Raw genomic sequence first — 16,955 nt, 5'->3', positions numbered from 1 at the left:
TTGATGCAGACCCTCTGTCAAGGCCCTGGCTCTGCCTCTTTTTCCACCCCTGCCCACTTTTATTCCAGCCTTCCATTTCTGACTAGGATATGGTCCACAGCTTTAGCCTAGTCATAACCATGCTTCTGCTTTCAGTACCATGCCTGAGCCTAGAAACAGTGTGGGTGATAGAGGGCTGGAAGGAAATCGGATACAAATTTAAAATTACCTGCCTGTGTTCCCACACGTATATGTACCTGTTTGTCCTCAAACTAAAACTAGTTTCTAAACGAAGCTGAAACTACTTTTTAAAAGGATTTAAATAGTTGATATTTAAGTCACTATCTATACATGTACTTTTAGTTACAATAGTTTCACATTTTTTTTAAAGGTGGTTTGTCCTGATTGTAGTGATGAAATTGCTGTGAAAAAAGATAATATTCTTGTTCGATCTTTCAAAGACGGCAAATTGTAAGTATAATTCCCTTGGTATGAAAAATATGCTGTTTTTCCAAATTTGGGTGGTAAATGATAAAATTTTATTTCTAGTGACATTACCATTGTACGTTATATCATTCAGAATGTTTCAAAGTATGATCACTTTTCATAATATTAAGTGTATTTCTTATAGTATGTCTTTCTTTGTTCATTTTGGTCTTTTCTAAACTAGACTCAGTACTGTCTAATTTGTCAGTTTTACTTGTATAATAGATGGTAATTTGTTGAGGCAAATTTGATATATCTACCATATCTAATACTTGATTGATAATATTAGTTAATATTTATTGTTCACAAATGTCGAATTAGAATATTTTAATATTTTTAATTATGTCTAAATGGTTGTAGTGATACCTGTTGTATAACATTTGACTTCCACAGTAGTCCGAGGATTAAAATGGGTATGGTAAGAAAGTGAGTTTTCATGTAGGAATTTCTTAGTTATGAATTTCTATTTTTTTTTTTTTAAGAATTGTGTGACTAGAAAAACCATAGATTTTATATTTTGCTTTATTGGATGACTATATCTTAAAAGGATCATCATGTTTAAGATTGGTGCCTGGGTTTTCAAGTTCTGAAAAGAGATTTTTTAAAAACAGTCTGTGAAACTCAGTTTAACAAAATTGAGATAATGAGAGAAATTTAACACTGAAATGGAATACTGGTTTGATGATATTAAGAACTTGTTAATATTTAAATGTGTGATAATGGTATGATTATATTTTTAAAAACAATTTTAAAGCTCCATATTGAAATTTCACAAGTCATATAATATCTGGGATTTGCTTCAAAATAATCAGTTGGGATGGGAGCAAGTAGGTAGGGGTATAAATGAAACAGTGACTACGAGTTAATGATTATTGTAGTTGGTGATGGATACATGGGAGTTTGCACTATTCTACCTACTTTTATATATATTAGAAATTTTTAAAGAGTTAAAAATGTTGGCAAGCTGAAAAATGTATTTGGAATAATTTTTAGGTTCTTATTGATTGCTTGACACATACCAAATGCAGAAAAGCTGAATAATGGTTTATTAGTGTAAAATAGGAAATATATGTGACATATATGACAGAACTTCTTGTAGTTGTTTGCATCTGACCCCTCCTAATGATTGGGAGTTCCATGAAAGAACTTAAATTGTATATTAGAATATTTGCTAGTAAGCCTAAACTCCAGTTAAAAGTTTTCCAAAAAGAGCTTTTATATTATAAACTATTCCAAGATAATGGCAGATTCTTACTGTTTGACTTCTTTTTTATTGGATTGATGCATTCTGCTCTTCAAACATTTTTATTTATTATTATTTTTAATATTTCAGTATTTTCAGTATTGCTTTATCCAGGAACCCTGATATTAGAGAATACCCTGTTTATATAACATCCCTTAAGATGGGGTCCTTTTGTAGATGATTACATATTTTAACATCCTACCTAGCATTTTATTTGGGACTTGCTACTCTGTATACAATCACTTTCATTGTAAATGTCAATACTCCAGTATTTTCATTAGGTTTCATTAGGTATAATTAAACTCTTAAATTATTTCTGTTCTGTTTTTGTGTTTTTTTTCTTTAAAACTAAAAAAATAATAATACAGTACTTCAGTGCCAAGAAAGGATGTCCATGAAATTACTAGTGACACTGCACCAAAGCCTGATGCTGTATTAAAACAAGGTAAGGGTAATATTGGAATAATTTTTTTTTAAGTTGTCTTTAAAGTTATGCTTGGTTTCTTTTGACTTTGACTTTTGTAAACCAATGTATCCTATGTTATAATAGGTTACCTCTTTCTTTTTTTATCTTGTTAACAGTGGCAGAAATTTAAAAGGGGGAAAGAACTATAACCTCAGCTATTATAGTATAGCTTTTGCATTCTAAATAAAATGTTAGTTCCTGAGGATGGTAGAAATAGGAATCAAATTAATCTTGATTTTCATTTTTCATAATATAACAATAGTTACATTTTATTGAGGAATGTGCTATAATTTCATTCCTTACTTGATTTTTGACATTGTAAATAGCTGTTTATTTTCTCCTTGCCTATATTCATCAAATCCAATAGTATGCTATATAAACTGGTTAAAAATCATAACAAATTTATTTCCATTTATCGTAAAGTGAGAATAACTGTCTAGGTAATTTTAATTGAAGCTAATTGATAATATAATTCAGGTTTAACTAGAGATGTAGAGAACATATTTATAGTATACTTTCAGGTATTGTATGTTCATTGCAATGGCTTTCTGCCTGGTATATAATACTATTTGTTGGATAAACGATTAAAGATTTACCTGTCTTAAAGTTTTTACTAGACATGCTTAATGTTTGTTTAAGAGAAGTGCTTTTCTCTTGTAGTTTTTTGAACCTAAATCACTTTCCATTGGTAGCATCTGGCATCTCTAAAATGGGTGCCCAATGCTTTAGAGTGTTGCAGTTAGCACTGTGCCTGGCACACCGCAAATGCCAGCAGTATTAACAGTATTAGCACAGTAGTTTTCATTTATCTTGTCTAATATTTTTAGACAAATCAGTTGTCTTATTTCCCCAGTTCCCATACTTTATGCTCTCTTTCCAGCCTTTGACCAGGCACTTGAATTTCACAAAAGTAGAACTATCCCTGCTAACTGGAAGACTGAATTGAAAGAAGATAGCTCTAGCAGTGAAGCAGAGGAAGAGGAGGAGGAGGAAGATGATGAAAAAGAAAAGGAGGACAACAGCAGTGAAGAAGAGGTAAGTAAAAGCAGTTGATGCCTTTCAAATTTAAAAATTACAGTTGGGTTTCCTTTGTGAGTTAGGATTTGGTATAAAGTCATTAATCACAAATATTTTTACTATTAAAATATTTTGTTCTTATTGGGAGATCACTTCATAAATTACATAAATGTCTACTATGCTGTACAGCTGAAACTAATATAATATGGAATGTCAACTGATCAAAAAAAGGCACTGGGATATAAAGTATGACACAGGGAATAGTCAATAATATTGTAATGACTATGTACAAGTATAAGTATTAGATGGGTAATAGACTTATTGCAGTTATCACTTGTGAGGTATGTAAATGTCTAATCACTATGTTTTTTACGCCGGAAACTAATAAAAAAATATTTAGTAATAAAATTGTATTTGTGATATTCAACATAATCAAGTAGTTTTCTTTCTTACCTTAAAATATGGTCTTGTGAAATGAAAAATATTAAGTATAGTTATCCCCGTAACCTCACAAATGTTTCTTAATCTTGCTGTGCTTTTGGTTTATCAGATAATTAAGGAAATACCCACCTAACGAAGCAAAACTACTATTCACCATCATGTAGACAGCTGTTGCCTCATACAACGTTTACAGCTACATATTTTATTGACATACCTAAACGAGCATAGAATATATCATTTGTTGAATTTATATGGATCAGGAAGCTGAAGTTTTAGATTTTATTGTAGCTGGTACTTTAGGTCTAGCAGTGACAAGTACCAAGAAAAGATGTCTATGATATTATTGGTGACATTGTACCACTGTACTCTTTACTGATTTGTTGAACAACTTCATAAAAGTAATTGGGTGAGAGGTATAGAGAGTGAAGGCTACTATGTTTGATCATGGAGTGAATTGCATTTAATGTTTTCAGGATACTAAGTTAATGTCAATATGTCATATATTGTTATGAAATTCTGCCATTTAACTGTAGTAAACAACTATTAATGAAATAGGATTGTTTGAGTTACGTTTTATGATACAGTGATCAGTAATGACAATGTGTAGTGTAAAAGAGTCCTTGGCTTCAGTCTTCGCCCCCACTGACTTCTATTTAAAATGCTAAAAGGAGAAACCAGTCCCTTGCTTAAAACCTCCTCAGTGGGTTATCATCACTCTAAAGGTCAAACTTCACTTGTAGTCTACCCCTGCCTTTTTCCCCCGTCACCTTTTTTGCTTTGGCCTCCCACTTGGAACTTTATGCTATAGCAATATCAAATTACACACCTTGCTTCTACATAGCTTTACACATACCAGTACCTCTGCCTGCAGTGCCCTTCCCTTCCCACCCCTACTCAACCTGGCACACTTTTCTGTTCAGTTTTCAAACCCTACTTGTCACTGTTGTAAAGGGAAACCTTCTGTGAACCATCACATTTCTCACCTCAGGAAAGTTAATCACTCCATTGGTCAGTCTGAACTACTGTTCCTTGTACGTGTGTGTGTGTGTGTGTGTTAGTGTTCAAATACATACATTTATTTATGTCTGTTTTCTCCCCTATTAATCTGTAAGCTCCTCAAAGGTACAGATATGGTCTTACTGGTTTTCACACTCATAGTGTCTGTCATAGTTTGTAACATGCAACAGATGATTAATATAAATGTCAGTTACCAAACTTTTGTTGCTTGGATTTGTGTTTTCCAAATGTTTTTGTAAAAGCAAATCTGGTTTCCAGTTTTTAAATATTTTCTTATGTTAAACATAAACTTCACTTAAAATTTTGCAACAGGAAGAAATTTGGCAGTTTATGAAAGTCAGATACTGTACCATGGGGACATTTAAGATAATATCTTGAAAATAAATTTACTCAGACTTACATCTGACTATCTTACCAAAACCCAGTGTACGTGGACCATGTTTAAATTGAGAAATACAGATTTACCATAAGCAAATTAATAATTGTCATTTATTCGTCTCTGCCCAGCTACAGTAGCAAACCTAATAGTTTATCAACCTGGGTTTTTGTTTATAACTTGCCTTCTCTGCTCTGCCAGCTTTTAAAAGGGCAAATCGCATTCAAACAATGGCATTAGACACATGATTTTTAAAATTAAAATGATTTATGTAGACTGTAAGTTGACAAGTATGCTTCTGACGTTTCCTATTAGAAGTATTCGTACATTTGCCTCAGCTGGAGTTACTGGAAAGCCTCGGTGTATATTTGGAGTCACTTTCTCTGCAGTTACTCCTAATTGTGTTCTGTAAAGGCAGGCTCCGTGACTTAGTTTTCTTTCATTTGGTTCAGCACCTAACACAGCGCCTACACTTACTGTTGCTCATTAAATGTTTCTTGCATGGATGATAGTCACTGAATAGATGAGTTCCTCAGTCTCACCTACGACTCTGCTCCTAGCAGGTTGCTTCAGGCCCACTCCCTACTGCCACAACCCTGGCCACAGCAGCGCGAAGATAGTCCCTCCCCTGGAGTTGATAAGTCAGCGAACTATTTTAGTACTTGAAGATTTACCTAAGTCTGAATCTTCAGGTATTGTAGATTAAGCTCGTTCCCCACATTTACTGCTTTTATAAGCTTAAGTCCTATACAGTGGGGCTCTGTGTAAGGAAGGATACTTGTAGTTACAGCTAATGGTACCCACTCTTGTATAGTTCCTGGAGGAGCAATAATAGAGTCAGTTTTGATGTTAAACCCTGACCCATTTGCATACAAGTGAGAGTAGGTCTTCTTGAGCCTGAGAACCTGACTTAAAGAATCTATTATCCAGTAAAAAGTTCATGAACCATCTTGCTAGTTTCGTTTTTTACATGAGAATTTACATTTGCGGTTGTCATTATTGAGATACCTTTTCGGACATATTCTTCTATAAAGCATAAAATGTCTAGACTTTTCCAGTTTTGAACAGCTTAGTATTAAGAAATAATTTTTATTTGTTAAAAAGCCGTTGAAATATTTTAGTATTAGTCTTTGCTGTTGGTAGGAAATCTGCTTGCGTTGTTAAAATGCTTAACTGAGGAAAATAATACTCTATTCTTCTGTGACTAAAATTAGGAAGAAATAGAACCATTTCCAGAAGAAAGGGAGAATTTTCTTCAGCAGTTGTACAAATTTATGGAGGATAGAGGTGAGTGTTTTTTCTTTTATTCAGCATTAGTTTTGTGGTTATCATTTAGTTAATATTTTAAAAATAATAGTTCTGTTTAGTTAGTTTCATATCACTGTATATCTTTTTGGTTGCCAGTATCACCAACACCTAGCTCTGTCACATAGGAGGTGGAAAGAGGAATTTGACAGTATTTTGAATATCGTGGCCATGCTTCCATAAATGTTTATATTGTCCTGTGTATCTACCCATCCAGCTGTGGGACCCCAAAGAACTCATACAAGGGAATAGCAGCAGCATGGAATCATAGTGACATTGTATTTGCACCTACATAAATGCCTCTAATAAAAGGCTTCCTTCTCCAAAATCAGTTTGGTTTGCCTAGGGGTGTGTGTGTCTGTGAGATTGAGAATAGAAAGAGGAAACCACACTCTAAGATGACCCAGCCACATAGAACTAAGAAGAGAGTTAACCCATCCATAGAGAGCCAGAAATAGAAAGGTGACAGAGTCTTGAAGTGAATCTTGGCTTAGCTTATTGAATCTGCCTAATGTTATTAAAGAAATGCAAGGATTGGGGGAAAGAGAAATGAGTGCTAACCTTTCATTTACAGTGATGGACCTCGCCCTCCAGTAACAACTCTCTTGCTTAGTTGCTGTTCAGAGTATGGTTTCTCCTTTCCTGGGAAGATGCTAGCAAGGGAAGGAAGTAGGGAGGCAGAAAGCTTTCTAGCTTGAGAAATGAATGAATAATATTTGGAAATGCTACTATACTCTAGGAATTAATGATTTTTAAATCATCGTTTGTATTTCTAAATGAGTAGATTTGGCAGTTTGTCTGTTCTCATAAACGATAGTGGCTGCTGCAATGTGATTATCTTTTTATCCTGTAATATAAAATGTCCTTGATTCCTGTGTTATTTCTTTGTATGAATAGAGGTTTGGCCTAAGAGGGTAGGCTATTTCTTAGGCTTAGGATAACATAAATAAAAAAGTGAAGAAAATGAACAAAATCTAATATTAGAAAAGAATTATTAAATATGATTATGCAGTCATATATTTTTTGGAAAGGGCCGTAGGTTGTGTGTCTCTGTCCTGTTATTTCCTCTACCACTTTTTAAAGGTTTGAGTTTTATTTTCCCATGTTAGTATAAAAGTAAATGGATAGAATCACTTACAGTAGTAGTAAATTAGTAAAATACAAAGAAAGTATAAAACTCATTGCGAAGAAGTGACCTATCAGTTATCCCAACACTTTCTTCAGTTCTACCAAACTTTGTTTCACTGATTTTTAAAAATTTTGTTTTGTTGGCATTTTATTTTGCTTTCTTTGGTATTTATTCTTTTGTTCACCGAGGGAATGAAAGTGGCATGAAATCATACATGGTTTCAAAAATCTGGTGTGAGAAGAAAAATTTAATGAAATTTTAAAGTAGTTGTGGTAGTCTGGCTTAAGTAGTAGACATCTTTTTGATTAACAAGGGATTTTTTTTCTCATATATATTTTACACTATATTTGATGGTAATATTTAAATCTTTTGAAGTTTTAAATTAAAAAATGTAGCTTAATATACTTTGTGTTTTCCTTAACAGGAACACCAATTAACAAACGACCTGTGCTTGGATATCGAAATTTGAATCTCTTTAAGTTATTCAGACTTGTACACAAACTTGGAGGATTTGATAATGTAAGTATTACATTCAAAAGTGAAACGTGGTTTTCATGCAACATGTTTTCGCATCTAAAAGTATCCATTTAAGCAATCTAAGAAGGAAAATAAATGGAAAGTACAAGTTAGAAACAGAGCTAGCTTCCTCAGACCAAATTTAAATTTAAAGATTTCTAAAAATGAGCTTTCTGACTTACTGTTAAGTTTGTCAAACTTTCATAAACCACATGTGTATGTATATCTGTTAGAGTAAAACCGTCAGTGGAAATTCTTTTTTTTCCTATGTCTCTTTTCCACTAGACTATAAAATCCTTCGGAGCAGGGATCTGTCTTAATATTCTTAATTTCTTAAGAATATTTTTAATTAATATTCTTAATTTCTTCCACCACCCCTGATACATATAAAGCATATAATTTATGTTTGTATATGTATAAACATGCAGAAAATCTCTGTTGAACTGAAGAAATTATCTAAAAGTTGTCAGGATGTATGATACTCAATTAAGACAGGGAAAAACATTCTGTAGAAAAAAATGCTTTAGTAAGATCCATAGAACTGCTTTGATTTATTAGCTTGTATGTTTTATGGCAAATGATACGTCATTTAAAAATATCTGTTTTGTCATCAAATTTTGATTTAGGAACCTGGTTATTTTCTTATTTACTATAGCAGGGTTTATTTAAAAGTCAAATGGTCTAATATTTCAACATTTGTAATTCTCTGAGATTTGTTAGAATACTAAAACTTCTTTAAAATACTGGCGTAAACCAAATTTTTTATTTAGAATATGTTGAGATTGGTATTTTTCATTCCATTGAGACTAGAGTCAGTTAATATATATATATATATATATATATATATACTATATTTATCAATATTTTATTATATTCCCACCTTTTAATTTGGGAGTTTTCATTTCACTTTGTCCATTAGATTGAAAGTGGAGCTGTTTGGAAGCAAGTCTACCAAGATCTTGGGATTCCTGTCTTAAATTCAGCTGCAGGATACAACGTTAAGTGTGCTTATAAAAAGTAAGTCAGTGTACGTGATATAGCTATTCAGTATTTTATCTAGAGAGCAGGATGGAATTCACATAACTGAGGCTAATTGTTTCTTCTAAGAAGAAATCAGAAATTTTCACTAATCACTCTATAATATAGCATTTTCTAGAGTGTATTCTATGAATATTCAATCTATGAGAAATCCTTTGAAGACAGTTTTTGTGGCCAACTACATTTGAAAAGTGCTGTGTAGAAGTTAAAATGCTGAAGTTTTATAAGTCAAAGAAATCCAAATTTGAATCCTGGTTCTGCCAATTATTAGCTTGTGGTGCCTTTGGACCATTTGTTTGTTCTCCTAAGCCTCGGTTTCCTCATTTGTAAAATGGGATAATACTGTTTGCTTCATAGGATTACTCTGATGATTAAATGAGATTTCACATGTACTAAGAGGCCCAATGCCTGGCATACAAGAAGTGCTCAACAAATAAGTGCTGTTACTAATACTTTTAATAGCTACTATTGTTACCATTATTATATTTAAGATTATGACTGTCTTTTCACTTTTAGCATAGTTTCTTTTAGTGAATTTTTTTCTTTGAAATATGTTTCTGTTTAGGTTAAAAAGATTGGGAAGAATTGAACTAGAATAAATTAAAATATTAATATGACTCAGTATCTGAGAACTTAAATGAACTCATTCAAAAAAAGTCACTACAGTAATATTTTAAAATGTTTTCCCAAATGTAATTTCTCTTCACGTTTCTAGATACTTATATGGTTTTGAGGAGTACTGTAGATCGGCCAATATTGAATTTCAGATGGCATTGCCAGAGAAAGTTGTTAACAAACCATGTAAGGAGTGTGAAAATGTAAAAGAAATAAAAGTTAAGGAAGAAAATGAACCAGAGATCAAAGAAATAAAGATTGAAGAGGAGGAGAAGGTAGTACCAAAAGAAGAAAGGTCTACTGAAGATGACATTGAAAGAAAGGAAAATATTAAACCCTCTCTGGTAAATCAGATATATCCTTTGCCTTCTTTCGTACATTTTCTACATCCTCTGTAAAGTTTTCATAGTTCATTTTTGTATAATTTTATACTTTATTATTTGTGCATTTTCTTCAGTAAGTGCTGTTTTTGTGTTTAAAATAGCTGTTCGCTATTTTTGCCTAGTGTAGGAACGGTAGGAGTTTCTTAATAACTTAATATTAGTTTGGTTAGTACCTCCTTTTGCTAACTATTAGATCATGGAATTAGGTTGACAGTTTTTACTTTTGTTGGTTTAGTTCCTCTGATCTTTTTCTAGGGAAGTAAAAAGAATTTATTAGAATCTATACCTACACAAACTGATCAGGAAAAAGAAGTGAACATGAAAAATACAGAAGAAAATGAAAATCTGGAAGATAAAGATGATGTGACAACTGGGGTAGATGAATCCCTCAGCATAAAGGTAGAAGCTGAAGAAGAAAAAGCAAAATCTGGGTAAGAAATTCGTTTTTGGTTAGATGCATTTTGGCTGAGTGAATTTTTGTAATTTGCTCTTTGTATGTGTGTGTATGTATGAATCTAAATTTGATTGACAAAATACAGGATAATTGAATGATTTGTATTTATTATGTAAATAGTATTTGCCTCCTTCAGAGACCCTGCTAATTTAAATTTGTAGCAAAAGATATTTTTGATTCATTCTTCTTGCTCTCATCATGGAAATTCATAAAATTTTGAGCTTGGGAAAATTATTTCTTACTGTATTAAGCTCTGCTGAATAAACAGATAATACACATTTGGGAAGATGGCTTTCTCCAATGTTTTATAGATGGCATGTTGGCTATAGATTTTGAGAGTTGTATTTATTTCTTCAGCAAAAAATAAGAATGGAAAAGTGCTAATAATTTGTTTTTAAAAGGCCAAAATTGTTATGTTGTATTTTATTGACTTGTTTTGTTTAGTTTGGAATGATGAATTATTTAGCAATGTAATTTATGCACTGCCAGTGGATCCCTGGATTTTATAGGTGATCTTTGGTGTGTCATCTTGTTTCTGAGGGTTTAAAAAACCTAAACATCCCCATTGTTAGTGATCCATTGAGATAAGTGCAGCCAAATATTGTTTTGATCATTTTAGTAGTTTTCTGAAGTTTTCCCACAGTATGAAGCCAAGCAGGGAGGAGAAAAAAAAACCATGCTTAGATGAATATCGTAAAAGGTGTTTGTTATATATCTGTGTGTACAAATTTTTATTTCAAGTATTCCTTCTTGCTGTTGGAATTTATTTCAACTATTAAGAAACTTAGTAAGTATTCAGCTTTTGGCCTAAAATCTCTCGATCATTTTAGTGTTTTGAAACTTTGGCCTCAGCATGCTGATAAATGTGGAAGAAAAAAAACTGGGTTTAGATGAATACATTATAAGTGTTCATTATACTTGGTTAGAGTTCTTTGTGTGTAAATGTGTATTTGAAGTATTCTGTGGTGCTACTGGAGACTGTTTCAACAATTGATAAACTTAGGATTCAGCTTTTTGCCTAAAAAAAAAAATCTGTAGATATTTCTGGAGCAGCTGCTGTGTGGAAGGCACTCTGATAAGCCTGTATTTTCTCTTTGTTACTAATAATTATCTTAATTTTTCAAATGGATACTTTAAAAAGCTTATTTCATAGTATAAAATGTGTTTTGTAGGTTTTTATAAATTCATTTAATTCTTCAACTATATGGCATTTTTACTTACTACAGATATCTATAAATGATTCCTACCACAAACTGAAATTATCCTGCCTGGCTTGCCCTAATTTGGTAGATGTTCTTTAGAAGCATTTTGTGTTAGGAATGTCTGAAATTGATTTCTGAATTTTATTAGATCAGTGGAAGAGAAAATTTTACAACCATAAAGAATTAATACGTAAGTATTTTTATAGTATGTAAACTTTAAGTAATTAGCTACTTCCAAGATTTTCAGTGTCCTTCCTCCATATTCCAGGTATGGGAGATTTTAAGTTAATTTATCTAGAGTGCCTGGCCCATAGTAAATATTAATAAATCGTAGCTTTTATTTTTTAAATTTGTTTCATTGTAAGGAGTGTAGCATCAAACTGGGAAAATCTGATATTTCTTTGAGAATTCAGATGAGAAATCCTTCCTGGTACATTTGGTTTTCCAAAATAGAGTTTTAAAAAATATATTAGTGAGAGAGAAAGAATTTCTTTAACCTGTATGCTGGTTACATTTTATACTTTCAGAGGCTGTCTCTCTTGGCATTTTATGTCCTGCCTGGAATAGTGCTATTACCTCTGATTTTGCCACTGAATTCTTAGAGAAAGAAATAGAATATTTTCTTTGGCTGATAGCCACTAATTGTGTTGCCTCTTCTTCAGTATATTACTTATGTGACTTTCATTTGGTTTGGGTCTGAAGTTGGTATTACATGTGAATTTTTAATTTTGATTGCTTTACTAATGCAGAGTACTAGGTTTTTATTCCAGATTAAATAAAGATCGTCCTGGCTACCACTTAAAGTAGGGTTGTGTTTGCTGTTATTGACATTTACCAGTTGTGCGCAACACACTGTATAATGTAAGAAACAGCTTAGAGTTTATTTTAATTTTTAAAAAATTTACTTTTTATCCTATATTTCCTCTTTTATATGAGGATTCTAGGGTGCATGATAAATCTCTTCAGTGCATAATAAATCTCTTATCGTGACCACCACAGTACACTTCCTTTTCTCCCTGATATTTTAACTTTTATATATGTATATTATATATATTTTTATACACATAAAACATTTAAATTTGTTAATAGTTTATTATTCATAATAATAAACTCATAATTAACTCATAATTTCTTAGATATTTTAGCTGTACTAATAATTATTTCATAGAAATGTAATGTATTTTCAATATAAGAGGTCACATTTTTTAATCTCAGATTACATCTGGTTTCATTTAGGTTTTAATTTTTAAGTACCTATTCATTTGACTGTAGATGACTCTTTAAAATAGGAATAATTCTTGAGAATCTTGTAGGCTTGGTGATTTATTTCAGAGAAAATTGACACATTTGGTACTTTTGTCTACTCAGACTTAATTTCACAAGTCTATTATGTTTTCCTTCGTCCCTTCTGCCTCACTATATAGAAGGAAAGTGGTAGAATAAAAAAGCATTAAAGCGCTACTTGTATCACTATAGATTATTTTTGTTACCTATATAATTGCATAGTTAGGAATGATAAAATATGTTATTGTGAAAAATGTTGCATATTAGAAATTATCAGTGGAGGTATAATAATATTTATATAAATATTTCTATTAACTTTTAAAGCTTAATTACTTAGCTGTTAAAGCTTAATTACTTAGCGGTCCTTTGGTTCTGTTTTATGGTGTTTATTCATTTGTCAGCTTTAAAACTGATGGATTCTTTTTAATAGAAAACTGTTGTAATAAGTATCGACATAACTGCAGAGCAGATACAAACTTAACTAAATATAGTCGAGAATTTTGTGCTGAAGGTTTTTTTTATTCTAGTGCTTAAAAAGATTGATAATTTGAGATTTTCTCCAACTTGTTTAATACAGACTTGTTCCTAATACAAAGTGCATTGAATGTTCAATTTCAGAAAGTACATGATATTGAGAAGAACAAAATGTTTGCAGTGCCGCTTCTGAGTGGTTTAACTTTTAGTTTCATTTGGAACTTTAAAGTTGAGAGAATTGGTAGAGAAGAGTTGCAGTAAATACGTGGTCAAGAAAGCAGAAATTGTGGTGACGTTTAGAAGAATAGAAAGAAAAAACTTAATGTAATATTAATGTGAAGTTAGTTGAATATTCCTGTGAAAACTAAAATAATAGTTTACTTTAGTAAAATACTTGAAAATTTGGTTGGAGCACCTTTCAAAGTTATTTCAGACTAACTGTTGGCTAGTAAAATTTTTGTTTTAAACATCCTGATGTTGGAAATATTTGAATGAAAAATAACTTTTAGTCAGAAAATGGTCATGAGGTGTAATGACTTTTGTTTTTGTCAACTGAGATGTAAAACACTTTCATAATAAAACATGAGAATTGTTACAGTTGATCGTGCTAGTTTCTTGCTGTTCAGCACAACTTCTGTTCTTCTGACTGTTGGAGATTTTCTTTTAATGCACTTATTTTGCAGTGTTCATTTCCTCTAAGTGTATCTTTCTGTAACCATGGTCGTCTTATACAGTTTTAATTTTTAATATTAAAATCAGATTTTCATACACGTGGAATCTGCTGTTCCCGGAACAATCACAGCCACAATTTTTATCAGTTTATGTGGTTTGGAACTGAAAAGCTATGAAGTGTCTTTTATTAACTGCAATTTTTTAAACCTTTCAAGAGATGAAACGAATAAAGAGGAAGATGAAGATGATGAAGAAGCAGAAGAGGAGGAGGAGGAGGAGGAAGAAGAGGATGAAGATGATGACGACGACAATGAGGAAGAGGAGTTTGAATGCTATCCACCAGGCATGAAAGTCCAAGTGCGGTATGGACGAGGGAAAAATCAAAAAATGTATGAAGCTAGTATTAAAGATTCTGATGTCGAAGGTGGAGAGGTCCTTTACTTGGTGCATTACTGCGGATGGAATGTGAGGTAACTTGAGTTTTAGCTAGTGATTGCTACCTAAAAACACTTATAAAATAATTTCCTATTTAAAAATTTAATTAACGAATTACAGGCTTATTAGTATTTTAATTGAGGTCCTAGCACCATATTAAAAATACATAGTTTTTAGCATGTAAATGCCTCGCTTAGTGACTTCCTACCTCCTGTTTTCAATACTTAGAAGGTGTCCTTAGCGTTTAGAAAACTGAAGTCTACACAGTTAATTTTTTTATGTTACACATGTAGATTAATGGAAGCAACATTATTAGTGAAATGATAGAAAAATCTTAAAAAGGTGAAAGATTTGAGCTTCTTGATGACTGTAAGCCAATTATCAGACTTCTTGCTCTCTTGCCTTTCCAACTACCTTGCCATAGTCACCTCTTCTTTGTAAGCTTAAGTCATCATGTTCCTTTCCCTCAGTAGGGATTTTAAAGTTCAGATTTCTTAAGAAGCTTTAGCTATTTCAAGAAGGCCTTATCTCCTCTTTAACAGCACCTGCATTACAGCCTTTTTCAGAAGCCTCCGAAATTTATTTGTATGTTTGAAACACTATGGTTGCAATGTAAGCAAGTCAGTTTGACTAAAACAGTGCACTTTCTGGCTTCTCCTTACCTAATGAACTTATGTAACTGAAAGGCAAGACTGAGGTTTGGTTTTAGGTTGTGCTCAATGACTGAAGTTTTTTTCTTACTCAAGTTTCCTTTGGCTTATTTCATATTTGAATTTTATCCAAAGTTTTGGGATCTGATCATTTAGATATCTTTTAAGAAAAATTTAATTCATTTTGTAATGTTTGACGTTTGTATTTAAAATATAGCATATGATAGAGTTGTAGCCCTTGAAAAGTTAAACATAGAACTTTTAAGTGGTGGTTTCATGGTGTGTCTAGTGTCTTCAGGAAGAATACAGTTCTCATGCTTTCAATTTAAATTGTATTCTGTGGTTTGGGAAGTTACTAAGAAAACATCGCAGATTCTCTTTCTTAAAAAAATACTTTTTTAAAAGTACATTTTGTATTGTCCTGTTGCAGCAATAGGAAGCTCTAGAAGCATGTCTGATCTGATTACCTTTCTTATTTTAAGAAAAGTACAATTTTCATCCATTCTGAAGTTTGGAAGAAAATAGCAACTTAAGTCATAAGGAAATATTCAGGAGTTTTGTTTAGGACTTGTTCTTTATTCTAACCAACAAGATTAACAAAGTTTTGAATTTTAAGTATACCTATCATCAGTGTTGTCCTGAAACAAGCTTTTCCAGATATCACTTCAACATCGTGTGTAATTTATCTTTTTGGCTGTTGGTGCTTACGCTGTTTCTGTGGTGCATGATTTTTCTCACCCGAAGGGCTGGCTATTAATGATCATGTTCAAAGGAAGATACTTGAAATGTCAGATAAAGCTGCTATGAGAACATTTTGCTCAGTCTTTGATATTTAATCATTTTAATACTATTAAATGAGGTTAATAAATATAAATGTAGAGGGAGTTCCATTTTTGCCTAGGATGTGAATGTTGAATATGTTAGTTTAAAATTAGGAAAAAATTGAATCAGCACAAATTAATAAGTAATGCCCCCAAGATAGATGAGCCACATCATCTTTTACCCTCTCTTTTCAGTTATTCTCTTTTAGTTATTTTGCTAGTTTACATAAGAAGGCGGTTTTCCTAGTAGCCTTTATGAAATGCTTTTAATTCTCTGATGAATGGATAGAATTTAGGTGCTTTCACTATAGTCAGGGCTTGATTATTTTCTATTGTCTCATTAAACAGAAGAGGCTTAGTATGTATAAGAATTGAGACATTCATACAAGTATTCTGCAGTTACAACTTTGTTTGTCAAGGAAAGATTGGCTAAAGGAAAGAGTATCCTACCTTGGAACACTTGGATTTTAGAGGGTAGAAAGAGCATCTAGCATTTTAGCTTTGAAATTGATAGGGCAGTGGGTTAGGCAAGATGTTAAATTGAGGCGTTCACATTTTAATAACACAGAAAGGAAAACGAGGCCTAGTTCAACAAGACATGCTTGTGTCACTGAGAAGGATGCCGTCTACTCCTGACAACTCAAGCATTTGGTATGAACATTGAAAAGAAGAAAACTTACCATCTTGGTGAAGACCTATAGGGTGGATCTCTCCAGCATCATAGAGAAAACAACTGTACTTCCTTCAGTAGATTAAGCAGTTAATTTTCTCATAGTCAACATAACAGCATTCCTCTTTCTCTCTGCAATAATAAACAGAGTCCTATTGGTGAATAAACAATCATTTGTGATTTTTGCTGGTCTGAAGCTAATCTAATGAGGACTGCAACAAATCCTCATCAGCTCTATCACTATTTTCTTCTTATTTTGGGAAATTCAGCTTGATCTCTGAA

General features: G+C 32.2%; 1 protein-coding gene across 5 annotated transcripts in view; it reads left to right on the top strand.

Annotated features, from left to right (window-relative positions):
• The window catches only part of ARID4B (AT-rich interaction domain 4B), a 120,134-nt gene that overhangs the window by 71,167 nt on the left and 32,012 nt on the right, over window positions 1–16,955 (top strand). For 3 of the 5 annotated variants that reach the window (XM_019746991.2, XM_019746992.2, XM_074316715.1), the window contains exons 9-17: window positions 371–450; window positions 2,077–2,153; window positions 3,055–3,209; window positions 6,240–6,312; window positions 7,884–7,978; window positions 8,895–8,992; window positions 9,729–9,972; window positions 10,267–10,442; window positions 14,313–14,567. In XM_019746991.2, coding sequence (XP_019602550.2) covers window positions 371–450; window positions 2,077–2,153; window positions 3,055–3,209; window positions 6,240–6,312; window positions 7,884–7,978; window positions 8,895–8,992; window positions 9,729–9,972; window positions 10,267–10,442; window positions 14,313–14,567 — 1,253 coding nt within the window. The remainder of the gene's footprint in view (window positions 1–370; window positions 451–2,076; window positions 2,154–3,054; window positions 3,210–6,239; window positions 6,313–7,883; window positions 7,979–8,894; window positions 8,993–9,728; window positions 9,973–10,266; window positions 10,443–14,312; window positions 14,568–16,955) is intronic. The other 2 variants (XM_074316713.1, XM_019746993.2) reach the window with 2 other exon arrangements.

The sequence above is a fragment of the Rhinolophus sinicus genome, linkage group LG12 (assembly GCF_036562045.2).
Source record: "Rhinolophus sinicus isolate RSC01 linkage group LG12, ASM3656204v1, whole genome shotgun sequence".
Classification (NCBI taxonomy): Eukaryota; Metazoa; Chordata; class Mammalia; order Chiroptera; family Rhinolophidae; genus Rhinolophus; species Rhinolophus sinicus.
This window is presented reverse-complemented; position numbering and strand designations above follow the sequence as displayed.